Here is a 27,874-nt window from a genome sequence, read left to right as displayed (position 1 = left end):
ACGAGACAGTGGTCACCACAAAAAAAAAAAAAAAAAAAGACTAAAAAAAAACAACATCTTTACGAGACAGTCGGCAATGAGGGAAAAGTTTAACCGCTGTCGCAGCCACCAAACGTCATCCCTCAGTTAGGTAAGGGTGAATAAATTGTTACTTTGCTATCAAAAGCTCTATTTGGCTGGTTGTTCATGTTATTTTGTAAAAGGAAAACATTCAGATGTTTGGCATGTCACTGAAACAAAAAAATAGCCGTGTTAAAGTCAAAGTTATGTTTGAAATGTTGAGGTGGTTGCAGCTCAACGTTGCATTCGTAGGAAGAATTGACGAAGAATAAGTTGTCTTTTAGCCAAAACTTGGCGTGTTTAATTTCCATTGACATGCGGATACATCAACTCTCATTGCTGTCTTCACAGGCAATCCCACAAATCAAAGTAATCAAAGTCAAACACAAAGAAGTAATAAAAGTAGCACTTTAGACAATTAAGTCCCATCCTGCCATCTTGTGGCGAAAAGATAATATGTCAATAATAACAAGCAATAGGAACATTATTTCAACATCAACTGAGGACACATTTACAGTGCCTTGCAAAAGTATTCGGCCCCCTTGAATCTTGCAACCTTTCGCCACATTTCAGGCTTCAAACATAAAGATATGAAATTTAATTTTTTTGTCAAGAATCAACAACAAGTGGGACACAATCGTGAAGTGGAACAACATTTATTGGATCATTTAAACTTTTTTAACAAATAAACTGAAAAGTGGGGCGTGCAATATTATTCGGCCCCTTTACTTTCAGTGCAGCAAACTCACTCCAGAAGTTCAGTGAGGATCTCTGAATGATCCAATGTTGTCCTAAATGACCGATGATGATAAATAGAATCCACCTGGGTGTAATCAAATCTCCGTATAAATGCACCTGCTCTGTGATAGTCTCAGGGTTCTGTTTAAAGTGCAGAGAGCATTATGAAAACCAAGCAACACACCAGGCAGGTCCGAGATACTGTTGTGGAGAAGTTTAAAGCCGGATTTGGATACAAAAAGATTTCCCAAGCTTTAAACATCTCAAGGAGCACTGTGCAAGCCATCATATTGAAATGGAAGGAGCATCAGACCACTGCAAATCTACCAAGACCCGGCCGTCCTTCCAAACTTTCTTCTCAAACAAGGAGAAAACTGATCAGAGATGCAGCCAAGAGGCCCATGATCACTCTGGATGAACTGCAGAGATCTACAGCTGAGCTTGGAGAGTCTGTCCATAGGACAACAATCAGTCGTACACTGCACAAATCTGGCCTTTATGGAAGAGTGGCAAGAAGAAAGCCATTTCTCAAAGATATCCATAAAAAGTCTCGTTTAAAGTTTGCCACAAGCCACCTGGGAGACACACCAAACATGTGGAAGAAGGTGCTCTGGTCAGATGAAACCAAAATTGAACTTTTTGGCCACAATGCAAAACGATATGTTTGGCGTAAAAGCAACACAGCTCATCACCCTGAACACACCATCCCCACTGTCAAACATGGTGGTGGCAGCATCATGGTTTGGGCCTGCTTTTCTTCAGCAGGGACAGGGAAGATGGTTAAAATTGACGGGAAGATGGATGCAGCCAAATACAGGAACATTCTGGAAGAAAACCTGTTGGTATCTGCACAAGACCTCAGACTGGGACGGAGATTTATCTTCCAACAGGACAATGATCCAAAACATAAAGCCAAATCTACAATGGAATGGTTCAAAAATAAACGTATCCAGGTGTTAGAATGGCCAAGTCAAAGTCCAGACCTGAATCCAATCGAGAATCTGTGGAAAGAGCTGAAGACTGCTGTTCACAAACACTCTCCATCCAACCTCACTGAGCTCGAGCTGTTTTGCAAGGAAGAATGGGCAAGAATGTCAGTCTCTCGATGTGGAAAACTGATAGAAACATACCCCAAGTGACTTGCAGCTGTAACTGGAGCAAAAGGTGGCGCTACAAGGTATTAACGCAAGGAGGCCGAATAATATTGCAGAACCCACTTTTCAGTTTTTTATTTGTTAAAAAAGTTTAAATTATCCAATAAATTTTGTTCCATTTCACGATTGTGTCCCACTTGTTGTTGATTCTTGACAAAAAATTAAAATTTTATATCTTTATGTTTGAAGCCTCAAATGTGGCGAAAGGTTGCAAGGTTCAAGGAGGCCGAATACTTTTGCAAGGCACTGTAGGTGTTGTCACAAATGTGATCACACAAAATGCAACCATTTTCCAAGCAGTGCTCTGTCCAGGTCTGACTGACGCATTGCATCCCCGCATTTCCTCCTTGTGGGTCCTCATAAATAAAAAATAAAATTTCGCCTTTTTTCGGGCTCGGATCATGCAAGTTAAGTTAATTGCTCGGGCTTTAATACACGCGGGCCGGCTCGAGTCGGGCTGGTCCCCCAAATGTCCTCAAATGACCTGATATGACCTGGACGTGTCCCCCAAATGACCTGATATGACCAGGCCACGCCCCCCAAATGATCTGCTATGACCAGGACACGCCCCCCAAATGTCCCCAAATGACCTGATATGACCAGGACATGTCCCTGAAATGTCCCCAAGTGACCTGTTATGACAAGGACATGTCCCCGAAATGTCTCCATATTTACCGGAAGTGACCTGATATTGTCCCCGAAATGTTCACTAACCAATCTGGGCGGGGCTAAGATCTGTATTTCCGCACAGGAAAGCCCCGTAGTAATATTAATTAGCATTTCCTTTCTTTGATATGGGGTGGGAACTAAAGTTCACAGCCTCGAGTTGACAGTGGTTGCTATTAAGTGTACAGACAACTCGTCGATACCTCTGATTAAGAGCAACAAGGAAAAAAAGGGTGAAGTGCATTGAAGAATTGAAGCTGAACTCATTTCCTCTGGAGTAAAAGCGGCCAATTAGGTAATTTAGTTTGTGTTATTTGACTTAGTAAATCTGTTAGTTTCTTTTAGTTAGTGTAGTTATGTAGACATGTTGTGTTTTCTGTCTCTGTGTGAAAATGATTTGACTTTGTGCATACATTTATCTGTGTTGTTCAGTTCTCACGGCAAATCAAAGCCAATCAAGTTGTGTGATTAAGGCCCGTAAAATTCCCATGATATAGCCTCTTGAAGTGGAACCTTCTCAATATTTCAGCTGCTGATTTCCTTCACTTGACCTCTTCGGCAAACAAATTGTCGAAGGCCATGAATACATGACTCGGTGTTCAGAGAATAGGCCACCTGCAGGTGGATGGCTCGGCAGTTCAGACATGTGAAAAGGAACCCAATGCCTTTTTCACTTTACCTTTGATGGGTCCGAAGTAGTCCATCCCCACATGTGTGACAGGAGGCAGTCTGGTTTGATGTGATCCAGGGGAAGGTCAGACATTATCTGCTCCCCTATTTTACCGCGCTGACTAAGGCAAACATGACATTGCTGAGTTATGGCTCTCGCCATAGAGTTGGCTTTTAGAATCTAATAGTGACGTCGAAGCCTGGGATTTCTCTCGACATGTTCGCACAGCGCATGGATGTAGGTGAATATGAGTCTAGATACATGTCCACTTTTGGGTAGGCCTGCTGGATGCTTCACCTCTTCAGGCAATGCAGATCTGCTTAGTCTTCCTCCTATCCCCAGCACACCATTAACAAGCACAGGGTCAGGTCCGTCAATTCAGCTGCACTTTTTGACTGTTGTTCCTTTATTTAGTGCAATTATCTCATCATCAAAGCTGTGGATCTATTCAAAGCGCACCACAGCTTGTTCTGCACAGGCCTTTTTTTTCCAACCGTTTGGCCTTGATTGGTCAGCTTGTCTTTTAACTTTTTTGTTTTGTCACTATGATCCACCTGCGCCCGAACTGACTTTTGCCCCCTGGCTCTTTCCTGGCACAAGGACCGAAGCTTTCTAAGGGACCTTTTACATGGTGAGGCTCCGCTGTGACACCAAGACGCAACAATTGTGTTGCGGAATGGCCTCGCCTTTATATGGTGACAGCGAAATTTCATCCTTTGTGCTTTGTTACTATGATCCATCTGTGCCCGAAATGACTTTAGCACTCTGGCTCTTTCCTGGCACAACTGAAGGAGCTTTCTAAGGGGTCGTTTACATGGTGAGGCTGCGACACCAAGACTCAACAATTGTGTTGCGGAATGGCCTCGCCTTTATACGGAGACAGCGAAAACGGAACGCGAAGACACAAACCTTTGATTCCGGGCTCAAAAGTGGAAGGATTCGATTGCGGGCTTTGCTCCGCAACCAAGCAGTCGTGCCGATGACGTAAGCACTCGCACACGTCACTTTGGGCGTGCGTAGCGCTGCTCCTAAACATGAAAAACACCAAACACCGTTGAATGTCCGTTTTAATTTTCTGTTTTTATAATATTTTTAATTTGAATATGTTTAATGTGTGAATTTTTGTGCGTTTTGGTGCAAAAGAAAATTCCCATTGCTTGGAGTGAGTGGCTATGTTGTCTTCCGGGCTGAGGAGGTGGATGGTGTCAAGGAAGTGCATAACTGGCTGTCGCCTTGTAAATCTGCACTGCCCCCTCGGGCCAGGGATGAACAATACTTAGGGGCCGTTTACATGGTGACTCTCCGAGAATACGAAACATTTCAAATTTGCATCTATATGGGCTCGTCTCCATTCGAACAATGTCGCAATTCCGCATGATAACGATGTAGTATTCATGCCAAGCCCTAGGGGGCAGTGCAGATTTACAAGGTGACAGCAACTGATGCACTTTGACCCCACCAAGCTCCTCAACCCGGGAAAAAATATGCCCGCCCACTCGAAGAAATGGCATTTTTCTTTTTTTCAAAAAGGAACAAAAATGGAAACATTCAACATATTTAATTTCAAAATGTTATTAAAACAGTAAATTAAAGCCGACAATCCACCATATTTGCTGTTTTTAATGTTTAGTAGCACCGCTGCGCACGCCCAACGTGACGTGTATGAGTGCTGTCGTTATCGGCGCGATCTTGCGCCGCGGGAGCCTTTGAAATGCATGCCTCCCTCAATCCCCCCGCAATCGGATTCTTCCACTTTGGAGGCAGGATTCCAAGGTTGTCGTCTTTGCCTTCCGTCACACCATACGAACGCAAGGCCACTCTGCCCCATAGTCTGCACACGGAATTGCAACATCTTTCGAACGGAGACTGAACCATATCAATGCAAACATGAAATTTGTAGTATTCTCGGAGCGTCGCCATGAAAACAGACCCTAAATTTCAGGATCCAGGCCACAGCTTTTTTTAAGCAAGTCCATTTTGCGAAGTGTTCAATGAACTTGTTTGTGGCACTCTTTTCGTCCGCCACCAGTTTGCCGAAGCTAGACATTTGGTGTCTCACTTTAGGGTCGTCGGTGGCGGCGATCTTCCCAAAGTTCTAGGCCACTAGGCCACTGTGCTTCTGGCTGGGAGATGAAGCCTGGACATCGTTTCTTTCTTTTGTGAATTGAAGCAGGCCAGCTGCTCCCTGGCCACGTGAAACATCATCTGCAGGATTGATGCCTTAGCTCAGGGGTCCCCAAACTACGGCCCGCCTCCACATTTGGTCCAGAGGGTTATTTGGTTATTATCTATTTAATTAATAGTGTTGTTATTATTATATTATATTTTGGGCTGTCAAACGATTAAAATTTTTAATCGAGTTAACCACAGCTTAAATATTAATTAATTGTAATTAATTGCAATTCAAACCATCTATGAAATATGCCATATTTTTCAGTAAATTATTGTTGGAATGGAAAGATAAGAAACAAGACGGATATATACATTCAATATACTGTACATCAGTACTGTATTTGTTTATTATAACAATCAATCAACAATTAACGTTATTAACATTCTGTTAAAACGATCCATGGACAGAAAGACTTGTAGTTCTTAAAAGATAAATGTTAGTAGAAGTTATAGAAATTTTATATTAAAACTAGGGTTGCTCCGATCATGTTTTTTTGCTCCTGATCCGATCCCGATCGTTTTAGTTTGAATATCTGCCGATCCCGATATTTCCCGATACGATTGCTTTTTTTTGCTCCCGATTCAATTCCAATCATTCCCGATAATTTTTCCCGATCATGTACATTTTGGCAATGCATTAAGAAAAAAATGAATAAAACTTGGACGAATATATACATTCAACATACAGTACATAAGTACTGTATTTGTTTATTATGACAATAAATCCTCAAGATGGCATTTTACATTATTAACATTCTTTCTGTGAGAGGGATCCACGGATAGAAAGACTTGTAATTCTTAAAGGATAAATGTGACTTTGTATATTGTGACTAAATATTGCCATCTTGTGTATTTGTTGGGCTTTCAGTAAATGATACTGTGCCATTTAACTTCTGCCCAAATGCATGATGGGAAGTGCAACCATGACTGCGCGTCGTTGTACCAATTGATATATCTTCTCTGCGTAGGGAAATAACATAGGGTGTTAAGAAAAAGATCAACTAGTGCCTTTCTTCCCCACATTGCTTCCCACGATTATTCTAATCATTGGGAGAGGGATTGTAAGGCTCGTAGCTATTTAAAAAATGGCTCCAAAGGCTGCCAAAATTCACACTACTCATTTTACACTGCCTTTTAGCTCTATATACTGTATGGCTAAAACGGCGCCATTATAGATTGAACGCGACAATGCGTGAGTGGGTTGTGCAGCGCATGCGTTAATTTGCATTAAATATTGTAATTAGAAAATGATTTCATTAAAAAAAAAATATATATTTAAAAAAGGCATGTCCGATATTTTTTTGCAGAGTCCGATACTTTGAAAATGACGTGATCGGACCCGATGGATCGGCATCCCGATCGATCGGGTCTCTCATTAAAACATCTCTCATTAAAACCCCTCGTAATGTTTTCGTTTTAATAAAATTTGTAAAAATTTTCAATCAAAAAATAAACTAGTAGCTCGCCATTATTGATGTCAATAATTACACAATGCTCATGGTGCTGAAACCCATAAAATCAGTCGCACCCAAGCGCCAGCAGAGGTCGACAAAACACCAAAAAAACACAAGTAACAAGTGGACATGACTAGGGATGGGAATAGAAATCCAATTCCAATTCGGAACCGGTTCCGAGTGTTTCGAGGCCTCGACATCACAATGAAAAAGCCTTAACGATCCCTTCAACGATTCCTAAAGAGGTGTATTGCGTCGTGACGTGTCTTGTTGTCCAGACGCATCAAACTAGCATGGCGCCAAGAACCACTCACTCCAAAGTCTGACTACACTTCACCAGGAAAGAGTGTGAAAATGAAAAGTTACGACGGGTAAGCACGAGCATTGCAGCCATAAACATAACAATGACAGCACGTAGGTTCAAACGCTCGAAAGTGTGTCTTCACTTCACGAGGAAAAATTACAACAAAGCGACTTGCAGTCATTGCAAGGTGGAGGTAACTGCATCGGGAGGGAATAGACTGCGCTGTCCTCACAGAGAGGCTAAAGCTCAGTTCTGGCTATACAGCTAGCTAAACTCCCAAATGACGATGTAGAAGACGTTGGTATAATTTGCTGACTTTATTCAACCATCACTTGAAGAGTGAAACTAAGAATAGAAATGAAACAAATCAATTTCGTCCCCAATAACAAACAGGTTTGCATCAACGTAAATCAGCGATGATTAGCTGCTAATAACAGTATGGTTAGCATTCGTTCGCTAGCATTAGCACATCGTTCAAACCACTACACAACTGGATTTAAGTGTCCGATCGCGAGTGAAAACACAACAACAACACAAAAGATGATACATACAGGCATTGCCTCTGTAGATATTAACATTAACAAAGAACATAGGCTTGTAGAAGTGTTTCCCTCTCTCACTTCGCTCGCTCACTCGCTTGGATGCGGCATTTCTTCGGGTGCCCAAACTGCGGCCCGCGGCCCAAATACGGCCCGCCTCCACATTTGGTCCGGCCATTTTGAAATTTTTTTTTTCTCAATCGTGTTGTTTATTTCCTGGCCTTTTTCCTTGAAGAATTCAGAGAGGGTTATTTGGTTATTATCCATTTAATTAATAGTGTTTTTATTATTAATTATTATTATTATATTATTATTTTTATTTTATTTACTTTCAGTCCGTGAAGAATCCAGAAAGGGTTATTTGATTGTGGCTTTCTGAAAAACAATAATTTTTTACATTTATGCACTTCTGCAATCGTCACACTTTTTCTGTTACAAACTGACCCCGGCCCCTCATCAGAGAAGGGAAAAGTTATGTGGCCCTCACAGGAAAAAGTTTGGGGACCCCTGCTTTAACACATATTGCCAAAGGCAGAACAACAACCTATCTGCCAATATATACCAATATTTTTTATTTCTATTAGATAAATGTTTCAGTAAAATGTTAAACATTCTTGTGTATTTGACACTTATTGCCACAGTTAACATTGAGGCTTTGGGCCTCTTTTGATTTCGTTGTGAGTTTGTAAGGTTGTGAGTTCTGATTAAACAAACTCGATGCCAATCAAAACGTTTGTTCTTTTTCCCCAAATTAGAATCGATAAGAGAATCGATAAAGAATCGAATCGTTAAGCAATATCGATAATGGAATCGGAATCGTAAAAATCCTATCAATTCCCATCATTTTAATCTGTTTGAGCGGGGCATGTGCGTTACATGCGTCAAATGTTTTAATGTGATTAATTAAAAAAATTAATTACCGCCCGTTAACGCGATAATTTTGGCATCCCTATTTATAATGTTAATGCCATCTTGTTGATTTATTGTTCTAATAAACAAATACAGTACTTATCTACAGTATGTTGAATGTATATACCCGTCTTATGTCTTATCTTTCCATTCCAACAATAATTTACAGACAAATATGGCATATTTATAGATGGTTTGAATTGTGATTAATTATGATTAATCAATTTTAAAGCTATGATTAACTCGATTAAAAATTTTAATCTTTTGACAGCCTTAGTTTTTACTCCTTTTGGCTTTTCTTCCTCAGGAATTAAGGCGAGGACGCTCCGCCTATTACTGCCGATCCGCTTGGTCAGCTTGAATCTACCCTTGGCGCACCTACCCGACACTAAGTGCAGCTTAACCGGACCCCGCTTCTATCCACGATGGGTACAGAGGTGAATACAGAGCAAGTGTGGCTTCCCCACGGCCAGCAGGAAGAGTTAACTGAGCTACCAGAACGAATAGGAGCCATGCCGAGCTCCACAATACCCCAAGTAGAACATGTGTTGACCCAGCATTGGGAACAAAAACGCATCCTTCAGAAATGGGGAGAGAAAGCATTGCAGTGTACCACAGTTTGCGTATACTGTATCTAGTAATCTTTCTGAAGAGAAATCCCACATCTCATCAATTGCAAACAAACTACAGTGGTACCTCGACATACGATTGCTTCGATGCGCGATCTTTTCAACATCAGACGTAAAATTTGACTAGTCATTTGTTTCTACATCCGAAGACATGCTCTAAATACGACGATCTATGACAGCACTGCAGTTTCTTTGTTTTCCCGTAAGACGGACGCATGGCAGATTTTCTTGTGAGAGAAATCAACATGGGTTCCAACAATGTTAGAGCAGGTGGTGAAAAAAAAGGAAAAAAGGTGATGCGTACCTTTACAACTGACATGAAGATGGATATGATAGAAAGATATGAGTGTGGGCTGATCATCCGTGAAATGGCTCGCTCAGCGGCGGACTTGGCACTTGTGGGGCCTAGTGCGAACATATCCAGGGGCCCTCCTCATGGGTCAGGGGTTAAAAAGGTGAGAAGGGTGTGGAGGAAATATGTTCTGGTACAATAGGGCTGTCCTAAACGACAAATTTTCTCCTGATTAGTCAGCCAACTAGTTTTACGGTTAATCAATTAATAATTTCCTCTTTTTTTTTTTTTTTTTTTTTTTTTTACAAATTTAGCAATGAAATTTTTGTTGACGCTTATTAATTCACAAAACTATTTTGGAACACTTAAATTCTTTATTAAAGTACAAATAATCATGTAAATAACAATAATTAATCACAAACAAACAATGAGGTTAAATGCTGATAGCATTTACTAGTGCAAAAGAATGGAAAGTAAACAGATTCAGAACACTGACTTTGCCTTTCCAACATTATTCGAAACAATTCTTTTAAAAATTTCTAGCAATATTATTATAGTATACTACGATATACAGTGCCTTGCAAAAGTATTCAGCCCCCTTGAACCTTGCAACTTTTTGCCACATTTCAGGCTTCAAACATAAAGATATAAAATTTTAATTTTTTGTCAAGAATCAACAACAAGTGGGACACAATCGTGAAGTGGAACAACATTTATTGGATAATTTAAACTTTTTTAACAAATAAAAAACTGAAAAGTGGGGCGTGCAATATTATTCGGCCCCCTTGCGTTAATACTTTGTAGCTCCACCTTTTGCTTCACTTACAGCTGCAAGTCGCTTGGGGTATGTTTCTATCAGTTTTGCACATCGAGAGACTGACATTCTTGCCCATTCTTCCTTGCAAAACAGCTCGAGCTCAGTGAGGTTGGATGGAGAGTGTTTGTGAACAGCAGTCTTCAGCTCTTTCCACAGATTTTCGATTGGATTCAGGTCTGGACTTTGACTTGGCCCTTCTAACACCTGGATACGTTTATTTTTTAACCATTCCATTGTAGATTTGGCTTTATGTTTTGGATCATTGTCCTGTTGGAAGATAAATCTCCCTCCCAGTCTCAGGTCTTGTGCAGATACCAACAGGTTTTCTTCCAGAATGTTCCTGTATTTGGCTGCATCCATCTTCCCGTCAATTTTAACCATCTTCCCTGTCCCTGCTGAAGAAAAGCAGACCCAAACCATGATGCTGCCACCACCATGTTTGACAGTGGGGATGGTGTGTTCAGGGTGATGAGCTGTGTTGCTTTTACGCCAAACATATCGTTTTGCATTGTGGCCAAAAAGTTCAATTTTGGTTTCATCTGACCAGAGCACCTCCTTCCACATGTTTGGTGTGTCTCCCAGGTGGCTTGTGGCAAACTTTAAACGAGACTTTTTATGGATATCTTTGAGAAATGGCTTTCTTCTTGCCACTCTTCCATAAAGGCCAGATTTGTGCAGTGTACGACTGATTGTTGTCCTATGGACAGACTCTCCCACCTCAGCTGTAGATCTCTGCAGTTCATCCAGAGTGATCATGGGCCTCTTGGCTGCATCTCTGATCAGTTTTCTCCTTGTTTGAGAAGAAAGTTTGGAAGGACGGCCGGGTCTTGGTAGATTTGCAGTGGTCTGATGCTCCTTCTATTTCAATATGATGGCTTGCACAGTGCTCCTTGAGATGTTTAAAGCTTGGGAAATCTTTTTGTATCCAAATCCGGCTTTAAACTTCTCCACAACAGTATCTCGGACCTGCCTGGTGTGTTCCTTGGTTTTCATAATGCTCTCTGCACTTTAAACAGAACCCCGAGACTATCACAGAGCAGGTGCATTTATACGGAGACTTGATTACACACAGGTGGATTCTATTTATCATCATCGGTCATTTAGGACAACATTGGATCATTCAGAGATCCTCACTGAACTTCTGGAGTGAGTTTGCTGCACTGAAAGTAAAGGGGCTGAATAATATTGCACGCCCCACTTTTCAGTTTTTTATTTGTTAAAAAAGTTTAAATTATCCAATAAATGTTGTGCCACTTCACGATTGTGTCCCACTTGTTGATTCTTGACAAAAAAATTAAATTTCATATCTTTATGTCTGAAGCCTGAAATGTGGCGAAAGGTTGCAAGATTCCAGGGGGCCGAATACTTTTGCAAGGCACTGTAGATCCTCCTATGGGCTCGCTCAACGAAACATTTGTAGACGTTCTATGACGATCCTCCTCCGTTCACCAGTCTTTATAAGTTAAGGTGGCAATTATTATTGTGGAAACATCGCCAAAGAAATCGCCAGCTTTGTCAGGTTTCTAGTGATTTATTCCATCAACTTTTGCAACACAACACGCCAAGTGCTCCCCGCAGCAAGTTAACAAAAGTGAAACTATCAAGTCAGCCACACGGTGCATTCAGGTACAGCAAAAAAAAGTCAGCTACATTAGAACCCGATTCGTTACATTATTAGAGGTATTATTAATATTAGGGCCCGAGCACTAAGCGTGCGAAGGCCGTATTTTAATGCAAAGGATTATTATTATTTTCATTATTTTCATTATTAGGGCCCGAGCACTAAGCGGTGCCAACTCGTAGCAGCTGAATTTGAGGCCATTACATTACACCAAAATTTGCACATACCGTATTTTTCGGACTATAAGTCACACCTGAGTATAAGTCGCACCAGCCATAAAATGCCCAACGAAGAGGGAAAAAACATATATAAGTCGCACCGGAGTATAAGTCGCATTTTAGGGGGAAATTTACTTGATCAAATCCAACACATAGAACAGAGATGTCATCTTGAAAGGCAATTTAAAATAAAAATACAATAAAACAAAACAACATGTTGAATAAGTGTACAGCATGACAATGTTACATGATGCATGAACAACCAAATGCAAACGTGGCCGGTATGTTAACGTAACATAGCTAGTAAGAGTTATTCTGATAACTATAGCATAAATAACATGCTTACAAGTTTACCAAACCATCAGTGTCACTCCAAAACCCCAAAATAACATGAGAACTGATATAATAATGTGTTAATTATTTCACACATAAGTCGCACCCCCAGCCAAACTATGAAAAAAACTGCGACTTATAGTCCGAAAATACGGTACATGTGGCTTTGTGTAAATTTTCATACTTTTGCAATGTTGCAAAAAAATCATAATTGGCTCAGTGGCGCCCCCTTGAATTTTTCAAAAAGGCCTCTCCTATTAGGTTTTTTCAACGCAGAGCGATGAAATTCGGGTCTCTTCTAACTATATTCCAAACCCAACAGGAAATCCGTTATTTTGGATTGAATGTGAAGTTTTTATCGATTTACATGGTGCACATTTGAGACCTTGGTGCCTAGGGAAGTAGTTGGATGCTCCTCAAAACTGGCGAGACTGCTCATGAGACATATGACATCTTAAGTTATCAAAATTGTGTGTTTTCATTCACAGACCTGATCTGGGTGGGGTGCCAAAGTTGGCCCTTTTTTTGGCAAAACACCAAATTCAGAAAATGACTAATGACTTAATCATATCTGGCATGTATGTGAGGTATCCCACTCTGAAGACAACTGCATTGAAATATTACCCATTAGGCCTGGCGACCGGTTCCTGCTGGAAGGGGAAAAAAATCAATTGACCTCAAACCTGTTTCAGGGGAGCTTTAAGACATGTGTTCTGTAACTGATGAAAAATATTGAGGTGTGGTTGAAGCTGTGGGGTCCAAACAGGAAAGTGAAAGACCATAGTCATTTTGTCTTGCACCAAATTCTGAACAGTCATAACTTGGCAGACATACAACATATCTGCGCCAAACTTACCGTGCTTGGTGAGAGTCGTACCCTGAATGGTCCTGTAGGAGTCATTTGCCAACTAGTGGCAACAGAAAGTCACTTATTTTACTTACATATGTCCACTTCTTTTTAGGTTGGTCATTGTAGTTTCAAGACCTTTGATAATATTACATGGTAAGGCCCATGTCCACATGTTTCTGTATGTTGCCGTGACGACCCTTTGTTTGCCATTAAAAGGAAGTATATTTTTTCAGGGACTTAGGCAGCTTACAGAACCACAGAATTAACTTTGTATGTAGAGGTACCACTGTACTATTGCACCAGAAAAGTAATTTAAATCACCATCTGTGTAAGAGTAAACCGTCTCGTATCTCTACCAAGAACATGGTTTCATTTAGACCTGATATGATGGTAATGCTTTCTCTGCCGCTAGAAACCTGGTCCGATTGAGGCTGCTTGCACGGAAGGTTTCCAAAGCATTGTCCTACTTGCTGCTAAGGAGATCGACAAGAAATTTGATGACATGTTCAACCGTGGTAAGTCCTGTAATTGTCTGGAAATTTCAATTTAATGTAAGCTGTGCGTACACTATAAACCCGGGGGGGGGGGGGGGGGGGTGGTACTTTAAAAAAATATAAATAAATAAAAACTTGGGTAACTCTTGCTCCAATTTTCTTATCATCAGAATCATTGGCTGATCATCATTTTTAGGGACACTGTAAATTCGAGCTGGGAATCTTTGGGCACCTAACGATTCGATTACGATTACGATTCAGAGGCTCCGATTCGATTATATATATATATATATATATATATATATTTTTTTTTTTTTTTAATGTTTTGTACATTAGTTACAAAATTGTTCAAAAATACTCTCAGGCCAAACCACACTACTATTTCAGTATCAAGTTAACATATAGCAGTAAACAAATATACAAAAATAACATTAAATAAAAAACTCCAGTCCCCATTCTGTATCAGCAGCTTTAAACTACATTCAATTAATTTAATGTTGTGAATCAACCGTTAAATTTGTTAAAATTGCTCCCTTTATTCCATAATTTCCCTTTTGTCTACTTTCGACATGTGAAAGTTTTAAAACTATTTTAAAGATAGATTCAAGTCAATATTTTACCGATTTAGGAGTATTTTAGATAAAAAGTTAATTGGGTTTGCTTGGAAGGTTCGCTACAACAGCCTTGCAGGGAAGTGTACTGCTTTAAGATGGCGGCCGTTTAAAACGCCCGCATCTAGCTTTTTGTAGATGTGCTGCTACCGCTACCGAATCTATATTGCATCTAGTCCTATATAAATTATATCCACCGTAACATTATATGGATGCAGCAGCTTTTCGGCAGGAGTCAGGTATGTTGTTGTGTTTTTTTTTATCTCATTGCATGAGTTGAGCTAGAGCCGTGAGTTGAGCATTGGCATTACCCGAGGGGCCGGGTAATGGGAAGCATGATGTTTAGCTACTCTCGCTCGGGCTCCGTTCCGTCCCGAAGACCGCGCGGCGCGCTGAGTGTTGTGTACTTCCGCTTTACTTCGCATATTTCAATAATCGGAATTTGGATGTTTGTGAATCATTCTCGAATCTTCCACGGCCGAATCGCGAATAATCTAAGAATCGGAAATTTTGCACACCTATACTATAAACCCTGGATAAATTGACTACCGTAATTCTCGGACTATAAGCCGCTACTTTTTCCCTTCATTTTGATACCTGTGGCTTATAGTCCACTGCGGCTTATTTGTTGATTTTTTTTTAGGTAACACTTTATTTGACAGCGGTGTCATAAGACTGTCATAAGATCATCAAAATTATGAAATGACACTATCATGGACATTACTGAATGCTTATGTCATAAGTGTCATTTGGAAAATTATGTCACTAACTCAATTTTTGTCCATCTTGGATCTTTTGCATCCATTCAAAAGTGAGATCATTTGCCGGATAACACTTAATGACATCTGTTATAAGCATTCATGAATGCTCAGGACAGAGACATGTTATAATTATGAGTGTGATGACAGTCATATGGCACCACTGTCAAATAAAGTGTTAGTACATACCATAACTAACAATTGATGAAACAATTGGACGAGTAACTGAAGAAATATTTAGCACAGAACATGATTTTTGATTGTTATTTACATCTGTAGCGCTGCAATGCATGCTAAGAGGCATGTTGGATGATAACAGTCAACAGCAGGTGGCAGCAGAGGTTGACTGTCTCCCCCAAGGGAGCAGTGATGGCCAAATGTAGCTTCTTGAAGCAATAAAGCTTTGCAGTAATTGCTTCAAAGTTTAATGATGGTTCATTTGGTCTTATGACAGTCGGTCGTATGATGCCGCTGTCAAAAAGGGTTGTACCGGTTAATATCTTTTGGTGTAAATATCCCATGATACAGTGAGGACAGCTGTGGCTTATAGTCCAGTGCGGCTTATCTATGAACAAATGCCGTTTTTTGTGCCAAATTTGGTGGGCTGCGGCTTATAGCCAGGTGCGCCTTATAGTGCAAAAATTAGGGTAATTGGATTTTTCTATTCATTTAACTCAGCTTAATAAAGCTATACTACTAATTTTACTTAGCTTGAACAAATTTTAAATCTTTGTCAAGTAAATTTTAATTACAAGTTTGATGGCAACAAGTTAACCAAGTTTTTTTCAATATTTAATTTAGATTTTTTTGAAGTAGTGAAAGTCGATGTCCAACCTAATTTTCCTCGAGTGCTGCAATTATTAACTTGAGTATTCGATTTGAAAAAAAGATTCAAATTAAATTTTGCTACTTCCAGTATTCGTTTAAATAAAGTGGCATTGTAATGGTTTATTTTGAAAGTGTTTGCATTTAGTTTTATTGATTTGGGTGAATATACTGCCCTTTAGTCTGCCTCATTTCACATGGCTGAATCCAGCTGCTCCCTGTTAAGACCAGCATAAGCTCGTTTTTGTTATGCATTCGTAATTTAGTTTATAGGTATATTTAGCCGTTTTTGTGATGTGTCTGAACCATTTGTTAATAGCATTGTAAAAAAAAAAAAAAAAAAAAAAAAAAAAGTAAGCATTTTATAGTATTTAAGCTAATGGACTTTTGCTATGTAAGTTAGCCAAATTTTCTTTTGCTGCACACAGATCCATTTTTAATACCGTTTGAGGCTCAGCTCAGGTATTTTAATTTTTCATGTTCCATATCCGATTACTCATTATCGATTAATCGACTACTAAAATTATCGACTGCTGCAGCCCTATTTCACTCCATTACCAACGTCATTATAACGTATGTATTTTTATTTATTATTGTTTTCAAGTTGTTGAACCTCAAAATAGCCCTCATATTATTAGTCATGAAAAACACATACTGGACTGTCTCAGGAAATTAGAATATTGTGTATTCTAATTTCCTGAGACAGTCCTGTATATCTACACAGGACTGTCTCAGGAAATTAGAATATTGTGTATTCTAATTTCCTGAGACAGTCCAGTATATAGTGTATCACAAAAGTGAGTACACCCCTCGCATTTCTGCAGATATTTAAGTATATCTTTTCATGGTACAACACTGACAAAATGACACTTTGACACAATGAAAAGTAGTCTGTGTGCAGCTTATATAATAGAGTTCATTTATTTTCCCGTCAAAATATAGTCATTTATATCTAAACCCCTGGCAACAAAATGAGTACACCCCTTAGTAAAAGTTAGGAAGGGGATCATGTGTAGTATTTCACAGTACATGTTGGAGTTCATGTGTCACCTATTTATTTTCCCCTCAAAACATAGCCATTAATATCTAAACCCCTGGCAACAAAAGTGAGTACACCCCTTAGAAACTACACCCCTAAATGTCCAAATTGAGTACTACTTGTCATTTTCCCTCCAAAATGTCATGTGACTCATTAGTGTTACTAGGTCCAGGTGTACGTAGGGAGCAGGTGTGTTCAAATTTGTAGTGCAGCTCTCACGCTCTCTCATACTGGTCACTGAAAGTTCCAACATGGCAACACATGGCAAAGAACTCTCCGAGGATCTTAGAATATGTATTGTTGTGCTACATGAAGATGGCCAAGGCTACAATAAGATTGCCAAAACCCTGAAACTGAGCTTCAGCACAGTGGCTAAGATCATCAAGCGTTTTGATGTCCACTCAGAACAGGCCTCGGGTTGGTCGTCCAAAGACGTTGAGTGCACGTGCTGAGCGTCACATCCAAATGCTTTCTTTGAAAGATTGTCGCAGGAGTGCTGTCAGCATTGGTGCAGAGATTGAAGAGGTGGGGGGTCAGCCTGTTAGTGCTCAGACCATACGCCGAACTCTGCATCAAATTGGTGTGCATTGCTGTCACCCCAGGAGGAAGACGGTAGAAAGAAGACACGTCAACAAAGCACATGGATTACTGGAACAATGTCCTATGGTCTGATGAGTCGAAGATTATTTTGTTTGGTTCCGATGGTCTCAAGCATGTGTGGCGCTGACCAGGTGAGGAATACAAAGATAATTGTGTCATGCCTAGTCAAGCATGGTGGTGGGAATGTCATGGTCTGGAGCTGCATGAGTGCTGCAAGTGTTGGAGAGTTCCATTCCATTGAGGGAAACATTAACTCCAACATGTACTGTGAAATATTGCAGCAGAGCATGATCCCCTCCCTCCAGAAACTGGGTCGCAGGGGAGTGTTCCAGCATGACAATGACCCCAAACACGCCTGCAAGATGGCCACTGCTTTACTGAAGAGACTGAGGGTAAAGGTGATTGACTGGCCAAGCATGTCTCCAGACTTGAACCCAATAGAACATCTTCGGGGGATCCTCAAGCGGAAGGTGGAGGTGCGCAAAGTCTCAAATATCCGGCAGCTCCGCAACGTTGTCATGGAGGAGTGGAAGAGCATTCCAGTGGCAACCTGTGAAGCTCTGGTCAACTCCATGCCCAGGAGAGTAAAGGCAGTTCTGGGTAATAGTATAACAATAATAACAACAATAACAAAATATTGACAGTTGACATGTTGTATGTTAATATTGACAACTTTCACAAAAGAGTGTTGTCAGGGAAATTCAAATTTGAACTCCAAGACAAGTGTTACCTCGATAGCTCGATTACGAATGAATACGACCCCCAACCATGGATTGCTTTGCTTCGAAGGCTTTATGAACAAGAGCTCTTGGGTACAAAATGATGAGACCCAGCCCAGAGCTGTGATCACCCAGAAAGTACAAAAAAGTACAATAGAGGCTGGACATTTATACTGTTGAAAGGGCGGTGCCGAAGCCCACCGTGAAACGAAACTTACTAAGAAACAAAACTCATCTCACAAACCTGGTTATTTTTCCATACAAAAACATCTTTGAGCTGAGACCTTGAACACCGGTCCCGGCTAAAACGATAAGAAACCATAGTCGTCCCTTGTATTCATTCAGGGCATATTGAAAAACATAGGAACATAACAGTCCATATTTGGGCATATGGTGATACAGTCTACAATCGTCAAGGCCGTGGGAAGGCACACGCAAACAGATTAACAATGACGCTCTATGCTACAATGTTCTCATGCAAGCATAACAAAAGCATACAAAATATAATGTATAATGGTTGTGTTTAAGCTAAGGCTGTCAAAATTATCGCGTTAACGAGCGGTAATTAATTTTTTAAAATTAATCCCGTTAAAATATTGTGACGCAATTAACGCACAAATGCCTCGCTCAAACACATTAAAATGACAGTACAGTGAAAGGTGTACTTGTTGTGTTTTCAGAGTTTTGCCGCCCTCTGCTGGCGCTTGGATGCGACTGATTTTATAGGCTTCAGCACCCATGAGCATTGTGTAAGTAATGATTGATATCAACAATGGCAGGCTACTAGTTTATTTTTTGATTGAAAATTTTACAAATTTTATTAAAACGAAAACAAGAAGAGGGGTTTTAATATAAAATTTCTATAACTTGTGCTAAAATTTATCTTTTAAGAACAACAAGTCTTTCTATCCATGGATCGCTTTAACAGAATGTTAATAATGGTAATGCCATCTTGTTGATTTATTGTTATAATAAAGAAATACCGTACTTATGTACCGTATGTTAAATGTATATATCCATCTTGTGTCTTGTCTTTCCGTTCCAACGATAATTTAAAGAAAAATATGGCATATTTTATAGATGGTTTGAATTGCGATTAATTGCGATTAATTAATTTTGAAGCTGTAATCAACTCCATTAAAAATTTTAATCGTTTGACACCCCTAGTTTAAGCATGAATAAAATTCTCTCACAAATGTACTCACTTTTGTTGCCAGGGGTTTAGATATTCATGGCTATATTTTGAGGGGAAAATAAATGAACTCTATTATGTAAGCTGCACACAGACAACTTTTCATTGTGTCAAAGTGTCATTTTGTCAATGTTGTCCCATGAAAAGATATACTTAAATATCTGCAGAAATGCCAGGGGTGTATTCACTTTGGTGATACACTGTAGGTTGAAAAAGACATTCTTGCAAAAATGGGCATTAAAGCTCAATTATACATTCTATTTTCTTGTATTCACTCGTATGAGAAAGACATTGGCGTTGTAGTAACTTTTTTTTGTAGGCAAAGAAGATGAGAGCGAACCATTTTTTGGACCAATGTGTCAGCTGGAGAGTGACATCAGGCCTATGATCGAGGCTGAAGTCCGACGTCTGATCCACTTCACAAAAAAGAATAGACTCGCCTCTTCAGTGTCAGCTATTTTGCTTCACACAGATGGGTACTACGACCTGTAAATTGCTGAATATCCATTCTTAAAAAAACACTTTCATTGAGCAATGTTAAGTCATATTAATCTATGGATGTTTGATGTCTTTTCCACCTCTTTGAAAGATTTCACCAAATTATACAGGTGATGGTGGCAGGGGAATTTCAATTGGGTGTAGAAGATTACTTATTCAAGGAAGCCAAATCAGTGATTTACACCTAGTGTAAAAAAAGAGTTTATTCTGTCCTATGGATAAAAACCGTTCTTTTCCTCTTCAGGTTTCTGCAGCCTTTTCGGCAGTATATAAAGTCTGTTGTCGAAGTTGAGCAGAAGAAGCTGGAGGCACATCAGGCCTATGTGGGAAAGAAAGAGGAAATCCTTCAGCTCATTCAGTGGAGAGAATATAAGCAGGCTATGGAGATGGTAACACACAACATATTTACTCTTACGTCAACAAAACGGAATTTTTTTGGGTCTACTTGTGATATAGGACACTGTCACACGTTAAAAAATGCGCACTTTTATGCCAAAATATTTTGTCTTTATTGAACGGCACCTGCTGCTGATGTACAGTGGGGCAAATAAGTATTTAGTCAACCACCAATTGTGCAAGTTCTACTTGAAAAGATTAGAGAGGCTAATTGTCAACGTGGGTAAATCTCAACCATGAGAGACAGAAAGTGGAAGAAAAAAAAACGAAAAATCACATTGTTTGATTTTTAAAGAATTTATTTCCAAATTAGAGTGGAAAATAAGTATTTGGTCACCTACAAACAAGCAAGATTTCTGGCTGTCAAAGAGGTCTAACTTCTTCTAACGAGGTCCAACGAGGCTCCACCTGTATTAATGGCACCTGTTTTAACTCATTATGGGTATAACAGACACCTGTCCAGTCACACTCCAAACTCCACTATGGCCAAGACCAAAGAGCTGTCGAAGGACACCAGAGACAAAATTGTAGACCTGCACCAGGTTGGGAAGACTGAATCTTCAAAAGGTAAAACGCTTGGTGTAAAGAAATCAACTGTGGGGGCGATTATTAGAAAATGGAAGACATACAAGACCAGTGATAATCTCCCTCGATCTGGGGCTCAATGCAAGATTACACCCCGTGGCGTCAAAATGTTAACAAGAACGGTATGTAAAAATCTCAGAACCACACATGGGGACCTAGTGAATGACCTACAGAGAGCTGGTGTCACAGTAACAAAGTCTACTATCAGTAACACAATGCGCCGCCAGGGACTCAAATCCTGCACTGCCAGACGTGTCCCCCTGCTGAAGCCAGTACAAGTCCATGCCCGTCTGCGGTTTGCTAGAGAGCATTTGGATGATCCAGAAGAGGACTGGGAGAATGTGTTATGGTCAGATGAAACCAAAATAGAACTTTTTGGTAGGTTCTCGTGTTTGGAGGAGAAAGAATACTGAATTGCATCCGGAGAACACCATACCCACTGTGAAGCATGCAGGTGGAAACATCATGCTTTGTGGCTGTTTTTCTGCAAAGGGACCAGGACGACTGATCAGTGTAAAGGAAAGAATGAATGGGGCCATGTATCGAGAGATGTTGAGTGAAAATCTCCTTCCATCAGCAAGGGCATTGAAGATGAGACGTGGCTGGGTCTTTCAGCATGACAACGATCCCAAACACACAGCCAGGGCAACAAAGGAGTGGCTTCGTAAGAAGTATTTCAAGGTCCTGGAGTGGCCTAGCCAGTCTCCAGATCTCAACCCCATAGAAAATCTGCGGAGGGAGTTGAAAGTCCGTGTTGTCCAAAACATCACTGCTCTAGAGGAGATCTGCATGGAGGAATGGGCCAAAATACCAGCAACAGTGTGTGAAAAGCTTGTGAAGAGTTACAGAAAACGTTTGGCCTCTTATTGCCAACAAAGGGTACGTAACAAAGTATTGAGATGGACTTTTGGTATTGACCAAATACTTATTTTCCACCATGATTTGCAAATATATTCCTTAAAAATCAAACAATGTGATCTTCAGTTTTTTTTCCACATTCTCATGGTTGAGGTTTACCCATGTTGACAATTACAGGCCTCTCTAATATTTTCAAGTGGGAGAACTTGCACAATTAGTGGCTGACTAAATACTTATTTGCCCCACTGTATTAGACATTTCCCTGTTCCCTGTTGTTAATTGCAAAAACTCAAGTTTTAAACTGTTATTTTATATAAAATGTATCAGGTATTTCCATTTCACTAAATTTGCGCTGTTTACATTGCACCGTAAAACGACCGTTGCTTAAATATCGTTACTATGATATTACAAGGGTTTCCCCAAAGATTTTTTTTGAAGCTGTGGTGTTGGGCTGCATCGGAGTCGGACAGCCTCAGCATGTAGTGCTGCAAATTCATATCATGACAAATGGGACAGGACTGATATTATGAAATGGTTGACATCTAAATGAGAATACCTGAACCTTCTTAATCCCTGTCCAGGCTCTGTCAAGCAACGACCAGAGATTGGTCACTGCTGTGTGCAGGAAATTAAATAAGCTGGGCATTTATTTATTGGAACCCTGCCCATTCGAGCCATTTTATATGCTGTCAATCATCGAACGAATGCCACAGAACCTCGAAGAGGACGAGGATACCAAAGACCGGTAAGGCCAAGCCCCAATACCAACTTTGGCAGATAATTGGACTTATTTCTAGTAGATTTCCAATGGAAACAAGGGAATTGAACTAGTTTTAAGGAGGTGTGTTTTTGCAGTGATGTTAAGTTATGTGATTACAGTATTTGATAACAATCACAGTAGTGGAAACTAAACTCACTGTGATGTGAGGAAGTTTGTGACTCTTACATTTCCACCCAAAACAGAGTATTTGATATCTAACTTCAATGTAACGTCAAACATTGACTGAAAAATGGCTTAACGGCATCAAAGAAAACAATTCACTTGATTACTGTTTGGATCGGTGGTTGTTAACCTGGGTTCGGTGAAGGTTATGACACGGCCCTATTTTTGGATGCTGACTAAATCTTGGCAAAGTGACATTTTAGACCAGGCTTTGGACTGGTTAGTCCCCAATTTACAGGCTTTATTCTAATTCTTCTATTTCTCTACCTGATGGGAGGACAAATTGGTTTGCTCAGTTGAGGGTTGACTCTCACTTGGTATGAGGAAGTACAACAGACCTACGGGTGGTGCGTACTGGATTGACATAAAAAAATTAGGGCTGTCAAACGATTAAAATTTTTAATCAAGTTAATTACAGCTTAAAAAATAATTAATCGTAATTAATCGCAATTAATCGCAATTCAAACCATCTCTAAAATATGCCATATTTTTCTGTAAAGTATTGTTGGAATGGAAAGATAAGACACACGACGGATATATACATACAACATACTGTACATAAGTACTGTATTTTATTGTAACAATAAATCCACAAATGGCATTAACATTCTTTCTGTTAAAGTGATCCAAGGATAGAAAGACTTGTAGTTCTTAAACGATAAATGTTATAGTTACAAGTTATAGTAATTTTATATAAAAACCCCTCTTCATGTTTTCGTTTTGATAAAATTTGTGTAAAAATAACAATAATAAAAATAGAGTGACCAAATTCTTAGGTTTTACGTGTATTTTGCATAGCTATTTTGATATGGAATCCCAGTTCATTTTTCATTGTTGTTTAACTGTGTGTCAGAATAGGGCCTCATTACTATAGACTGAAGTGCTTTTCTTTTTGTGAACATTTTTTTGGGGAGAGATAGGAATATTATTTTTGTTGTGCTTTCACTAAACGATACTTACAGTGGGGAGAACAAGTATTTGATACACTGCCAGTGGGTTTTCCCATTGGCACTGTATGTTTGTTGTGAAGGAGTTGCCAATAAACGGCGCGGTCCAAAGAATGCCTGTGTCCACTCGCCTCTACTGTATAACATATATTTGTACATATCTTACCCAAAATACAACAAGAGACACATAATTGCCACTAAAAGAAAGAAAACTTACCGAAATATGTGTGGAGTACAAATAGCAATTTGCATTGCATTGTGAATACAGCATAAACGTCTCACAACTACTAATCCTCCCACGTTTAGAAGAAATAACATGAGTATGGAACGGCGCTGCCCCCAAGCGGCCAGTGGCATTCTCTTCACTCTTAATGTCCATAAACGGCCTATTATGATGTAATCTGTTTGAGGCAATATGCGAGATGGTCATTCACCCAAGCGCCAGCAGAGGGCGGCAAAACTCCATAACAACAAGTGAGCGTTTCAGTGTACTGTCATTTAAATCTGTCTGAGCGGGACATCTGCGTTAATTGCGTCAAATATTTTAATGTGATTAATTTAAAAAATTAATTAACGCCCGTTAACACGATAATTTTGACAGCCCTAAAAAAAATTATACATTTTAGGGCTATAGAAATTATCGTGTTAACGGGCGGTAATTAATTTTTTTTTAATTAATCACGTTAAAATATTTGACGCAATTAACGCACATCCCCCGCTCAAACAGATTAAAATGACAGTACAGTGTAATGTCCGCTTGTTACTTGTTTTTTTGTGTTTGGCGCCCTCTGCTGGCGCTTGGGTCCAACTGATTTTATGGGTTAGTACCATGAGTGAGCATGGTGTAATTATTGACATCAACAATGGCGAGCTCCTAGTTTATTTTTTTAATGAAAATTTTACAAATTTTAATAAAACGAAAACAATAAGAGGGGTTTTAATATAAAATTTCTGTAACTTGTACTAACATTTATCTTTTAAGAACTACAAGTCTTTCTATTCATGGATCGCTTTAAGAGAATGTTAATAATGTTAATGCCGTCTTGTTGATTTATTGTTATAATAAACAAATACAGTACTTATGTACCGAATGTTGAATGTATATATCCGTCTTGTGTCATATATTTTCATTCCAACAATTTACAGAAAAATATGTCATATTTTATAGATGGTTTGAATTGCGATTAATTACGATTAATTCATTTTTAAGCTGTAATTAACTCGATTAAAAATTTTAATCGTTTGACAGCCCTAATATATTTGCGTCACATTTTACGCCATGGAAACAGTATGTGAGGCAAGGATGTGATAGAATTAGAGTGTCGACATGAAAAAACGTAGTGTAAAATGATTTGGGTTTAATTTCATTTTTGAATGTGAAAAGCAACTCAAAAGGAAAAAAATAGTCGTTGTGAAATCACACTATTTGATTTGTGAGATTTTTTTTAACATAATGACTTTGTGTACAAATTTGACGATCATTTTGTGAACAATATAAGATATATTCCTCCAAATTTGAAAGAAAAATTTGATTTGCGCATTCGGCCGGTCTTGGTTTAGTGGTCTGACGATGCTGCAGGGCTAAAGATAAAAATATAAATTTGGGCCTGTTCAAAAACATGCTGTCTAAATGACAAGAAATGTGAATGGAAATTCATTTAGGTTTTAGCTTTCTAGCGTAGATATATCGATTTTGAATTTGAAAAAAATAAAGATGTATAATTCCAAAGGGTTAGGTTAATGCACGTGTGATCTTCAATGCCCTTACTGATGGAAGAAGATTTAACTCAAAATCTCTCGATATATGGCCCCATTCATTCTTTCCTTTACACAGATCAGTCATCCTGGTCCCTTTGCAGAAAAACAGCCCCATAGCATGATGTTTCCACCCCCATGCTTCACAGTGGGTATGGTGTTCTTCGGATGCAATTCTGTATTATTTCTCCTCCAAACACGAGAACCTGTGTTTCGACCAAAAAGTTCTATTTTGGTCTCATCCGAACAACACATTCTCCCAGTCCTCTTCTGGATCATCCAAATGCTCTCTAGCGAACCGCAGACAGGCCTGGACGTGTACTGGCTTCAGCAGGGGGACACGTCTGGCAGTGCAGGATTTGAGTCCCTGGCGGCGCATTGTGTTACTGATAGTAGCCTTTGTTACTGTGGTCCCAGCTCTCTGTAGGTCATTCAGTAGGTCCCCCCGTGTGGTTCTGGGATTTTTGCTCCTCGTTCTTGTTATCATTTTGATGCCACGGTTGAGATCATGCATTGAGCCCCAGATCGAGGGAGATGATCAGCAGTCTTGTATGTCTTCCATTTTCTAATAATTGCTCCCACAGTTGATTTCTTTACACCAAGCATTTTACCCATTGCAGATTCAGTCTTCCCAGCCTGGTGCAGGTCCACAATTTTGTCTCTGGTGTCCTTCGACAGCTCTTTGGTCTTGTCCATAGTGGAGTTTGGCGTGTGACTGACTGAGGTTGTGGACAGGTGTCTTTTATACCGATAATGAGTTAAAACAGGTGCCATTAATACAGGTAACGAGTGGAGTCTCGTTAGAAGTTAGACCTCTTTGAACAGCTAGAAACCTTGCTTGTTTGTAGGTGACCAAATACTTATTTTCCACTCTAATTTGGAAATAAATTCTTAAGAAATCAAACAATGTGATTTGGGGTTTTTTCACATTCTGTCTCTCATGGTTGAGGTTTACCCATGTTGACAATTACAGGCCTCTCTAATCTTTTCAATTAGAAGAACTTGCACAATTAGTGGTTGACTAAATACTTATTTGCCCCACTGTACAAAGGGAAAACACACATTTTTAGCAAACACATTTGTCATTGTTATTTACTAGATTAAGCTATAACGTAACAAGAATATATGTGAAAAAATGCGGTGATATGCGGCGCAATTTTATCCAACTCTATAACAGTTTCAAATATTTCTCTGGCTCTTGTTTTGCAGATTTTTGCTCAAGACAGTGAGAAAGTTGACAGGAATGTATCTTTTCGAGAAAGAAAAGATGCAGATGGTGGAGCGGCTGAAGGAGTCTATAACAGCCATCTCTGACATCGTGGCAAACAAACCCGAAGGATTCGATTCTGACTTGTTGACTTTGTCCATTAATTGCCTCAGTGTTTTCATTGGTTGAAATAAAGTGAGACAAGTTGGCACTGGAATTCCCTCCGTTCAATTGTTGCCTCTGTTTAATGTTTCCTCTAATTGCTAAAAACTGTTCAGGTTTTCCCCATCGGACTTTTTGAAGCTGGGGTGGTCGTGGGCCGCGTCCGAGTCAGACAAGCCCTTCATGTGCCACGGTGAATTTTTGTTTTCATATCATGACAAATGGCATAGTTAATGAAGGAGATAGTACCTTTTTTCGTAGACCCTGTATAACTGTTTGCATTATTCTAACACATTGACTAAAGTCCCTGACAAAAGTCTTGTCGCTTATCCATTTTGTAGAAACAATTGCTAATAACCTGACTTTTAATTATTCAATTGGTTTCAGAAATGGCTCATATGAAAGCTAAGACCCTCCCAAATGATTTTGAATGTACAAAAATAGTTGTTTCACTGAAAAAAGATTTATCATTTAATGAAGACATAAAGGTCCAATTTTGGCAAGACAAAAGTTTTGTCGCCGGCAGAAAGTAGTGTGAAAATTGAACAAAAAATGTACTTCAAATACAAAAATATGTTACATAATGAGCGAATTAAGTAGTGGTGCTGTGAGATCCAAATTTAATATTTTGTATGACTTCCATGGGCTTGGGCAAGGATTCATACAATTTATTGATGAAGTCATCAGTCTTGCTTGCCTCCCAGAGTTCATCAACATTCTTGGGTTTCGTCTTCCATGTTTCCTCTTTCATCTTACCCCAGACATGCTCAATGATGTTCATGTCTGGTGACTGGGCTGGCCAGTCCTGGAGGATCTTGATCTTCTTTGCCTTAAGGAACTTTGAGGTAGAGATTGAAGT

The 27,874-nt window shown here is 39.5% G+C and overlaps 1 protein-coding gene across 9 annotated transcripts; it reads left to right on the top strand.

Annotated features, from left to right (window-relative positions):
- Positions 1-27,081, top strand: LOC130914383 (enhancer of mRNA-decapping protein 4-like). 9 transcript variants are annotated; one of them, XM_057833521.1, is made up of 7 exons: positions 1-130; positions 8,974-9,103; positions 13,839-13,941; positions 19,984-20,140; positions 20,407-20,551; positions 22,583-22,746; positions 26,856-27,081. In XM_057833521.1, exons 2-7 carry the CDS (start codon positions 9,092-9,094, stop codon positions 27,040-27,042), a joined length of 768 nt encoding a protein of 255 aa, XP_057689504.1. In that variant the 5' UTR covers positions 1-130; positions 8,974-9,091; the 3' UTR covers positions 27,043-27,081. The 9 variants fall into 9 exon arrangements, with proteins under 9 accessions (XP_057689504.1, XP_057689499.1, XP_057689506.1 ...); XM_057833516.1 differs by lacking the exon at positions 1-130 and adding an exon at positions 2,750-2,913; XM_057833523.1 differs by lacking the exon at positions 1-130 and adding an exon at positions 3,357-3,525.
- The last annotated feature ends 793 nt before the right edge of the window (positions 27,082-27,874 follow it).

The sequence above is a fragment of the Corythoichthys intestinalis genome, chromosome 4, assembly GCF_030265065.1.
Source record: "Corythoichthys intestinalis isolate RoL2023-P3 chromosome 4, ASM3026506v1, whole genome shotgun sequence".
Taxonomy (NCBI): Eukaryota; Metazoa; Chordata; class Actinopteri; order Syngnathiformes; family Syngnathidae; genus Corythoichthys; species Corythoichthys intestinalis.
The sequence above is the reverse complement of the archived record's forward strand: the minus strand, read 5'-3'. Positions and strand labels throughout refer to the sequence as shown.

Bases quoted from the DNA above. Each gene is read 5' to 3' on its own strand.
- LOC130914383 (XM_057833521.1), top strand. The intron at 13,942-19,983 runs GTAAGTCCTGTA...TTTTTTTTGTAG, and splicing joins TGATGACATGTTCAACCGTG to GCAAAGAAGATGAGAGCGAA. The intron at 22,747-26,855 runs GTAAGGCCAAGC...CTTGTTTTGCAG, and splicing joins GACGAGGATACCAAAGACCG to ATTTTTGCTCAAGACAGTGA.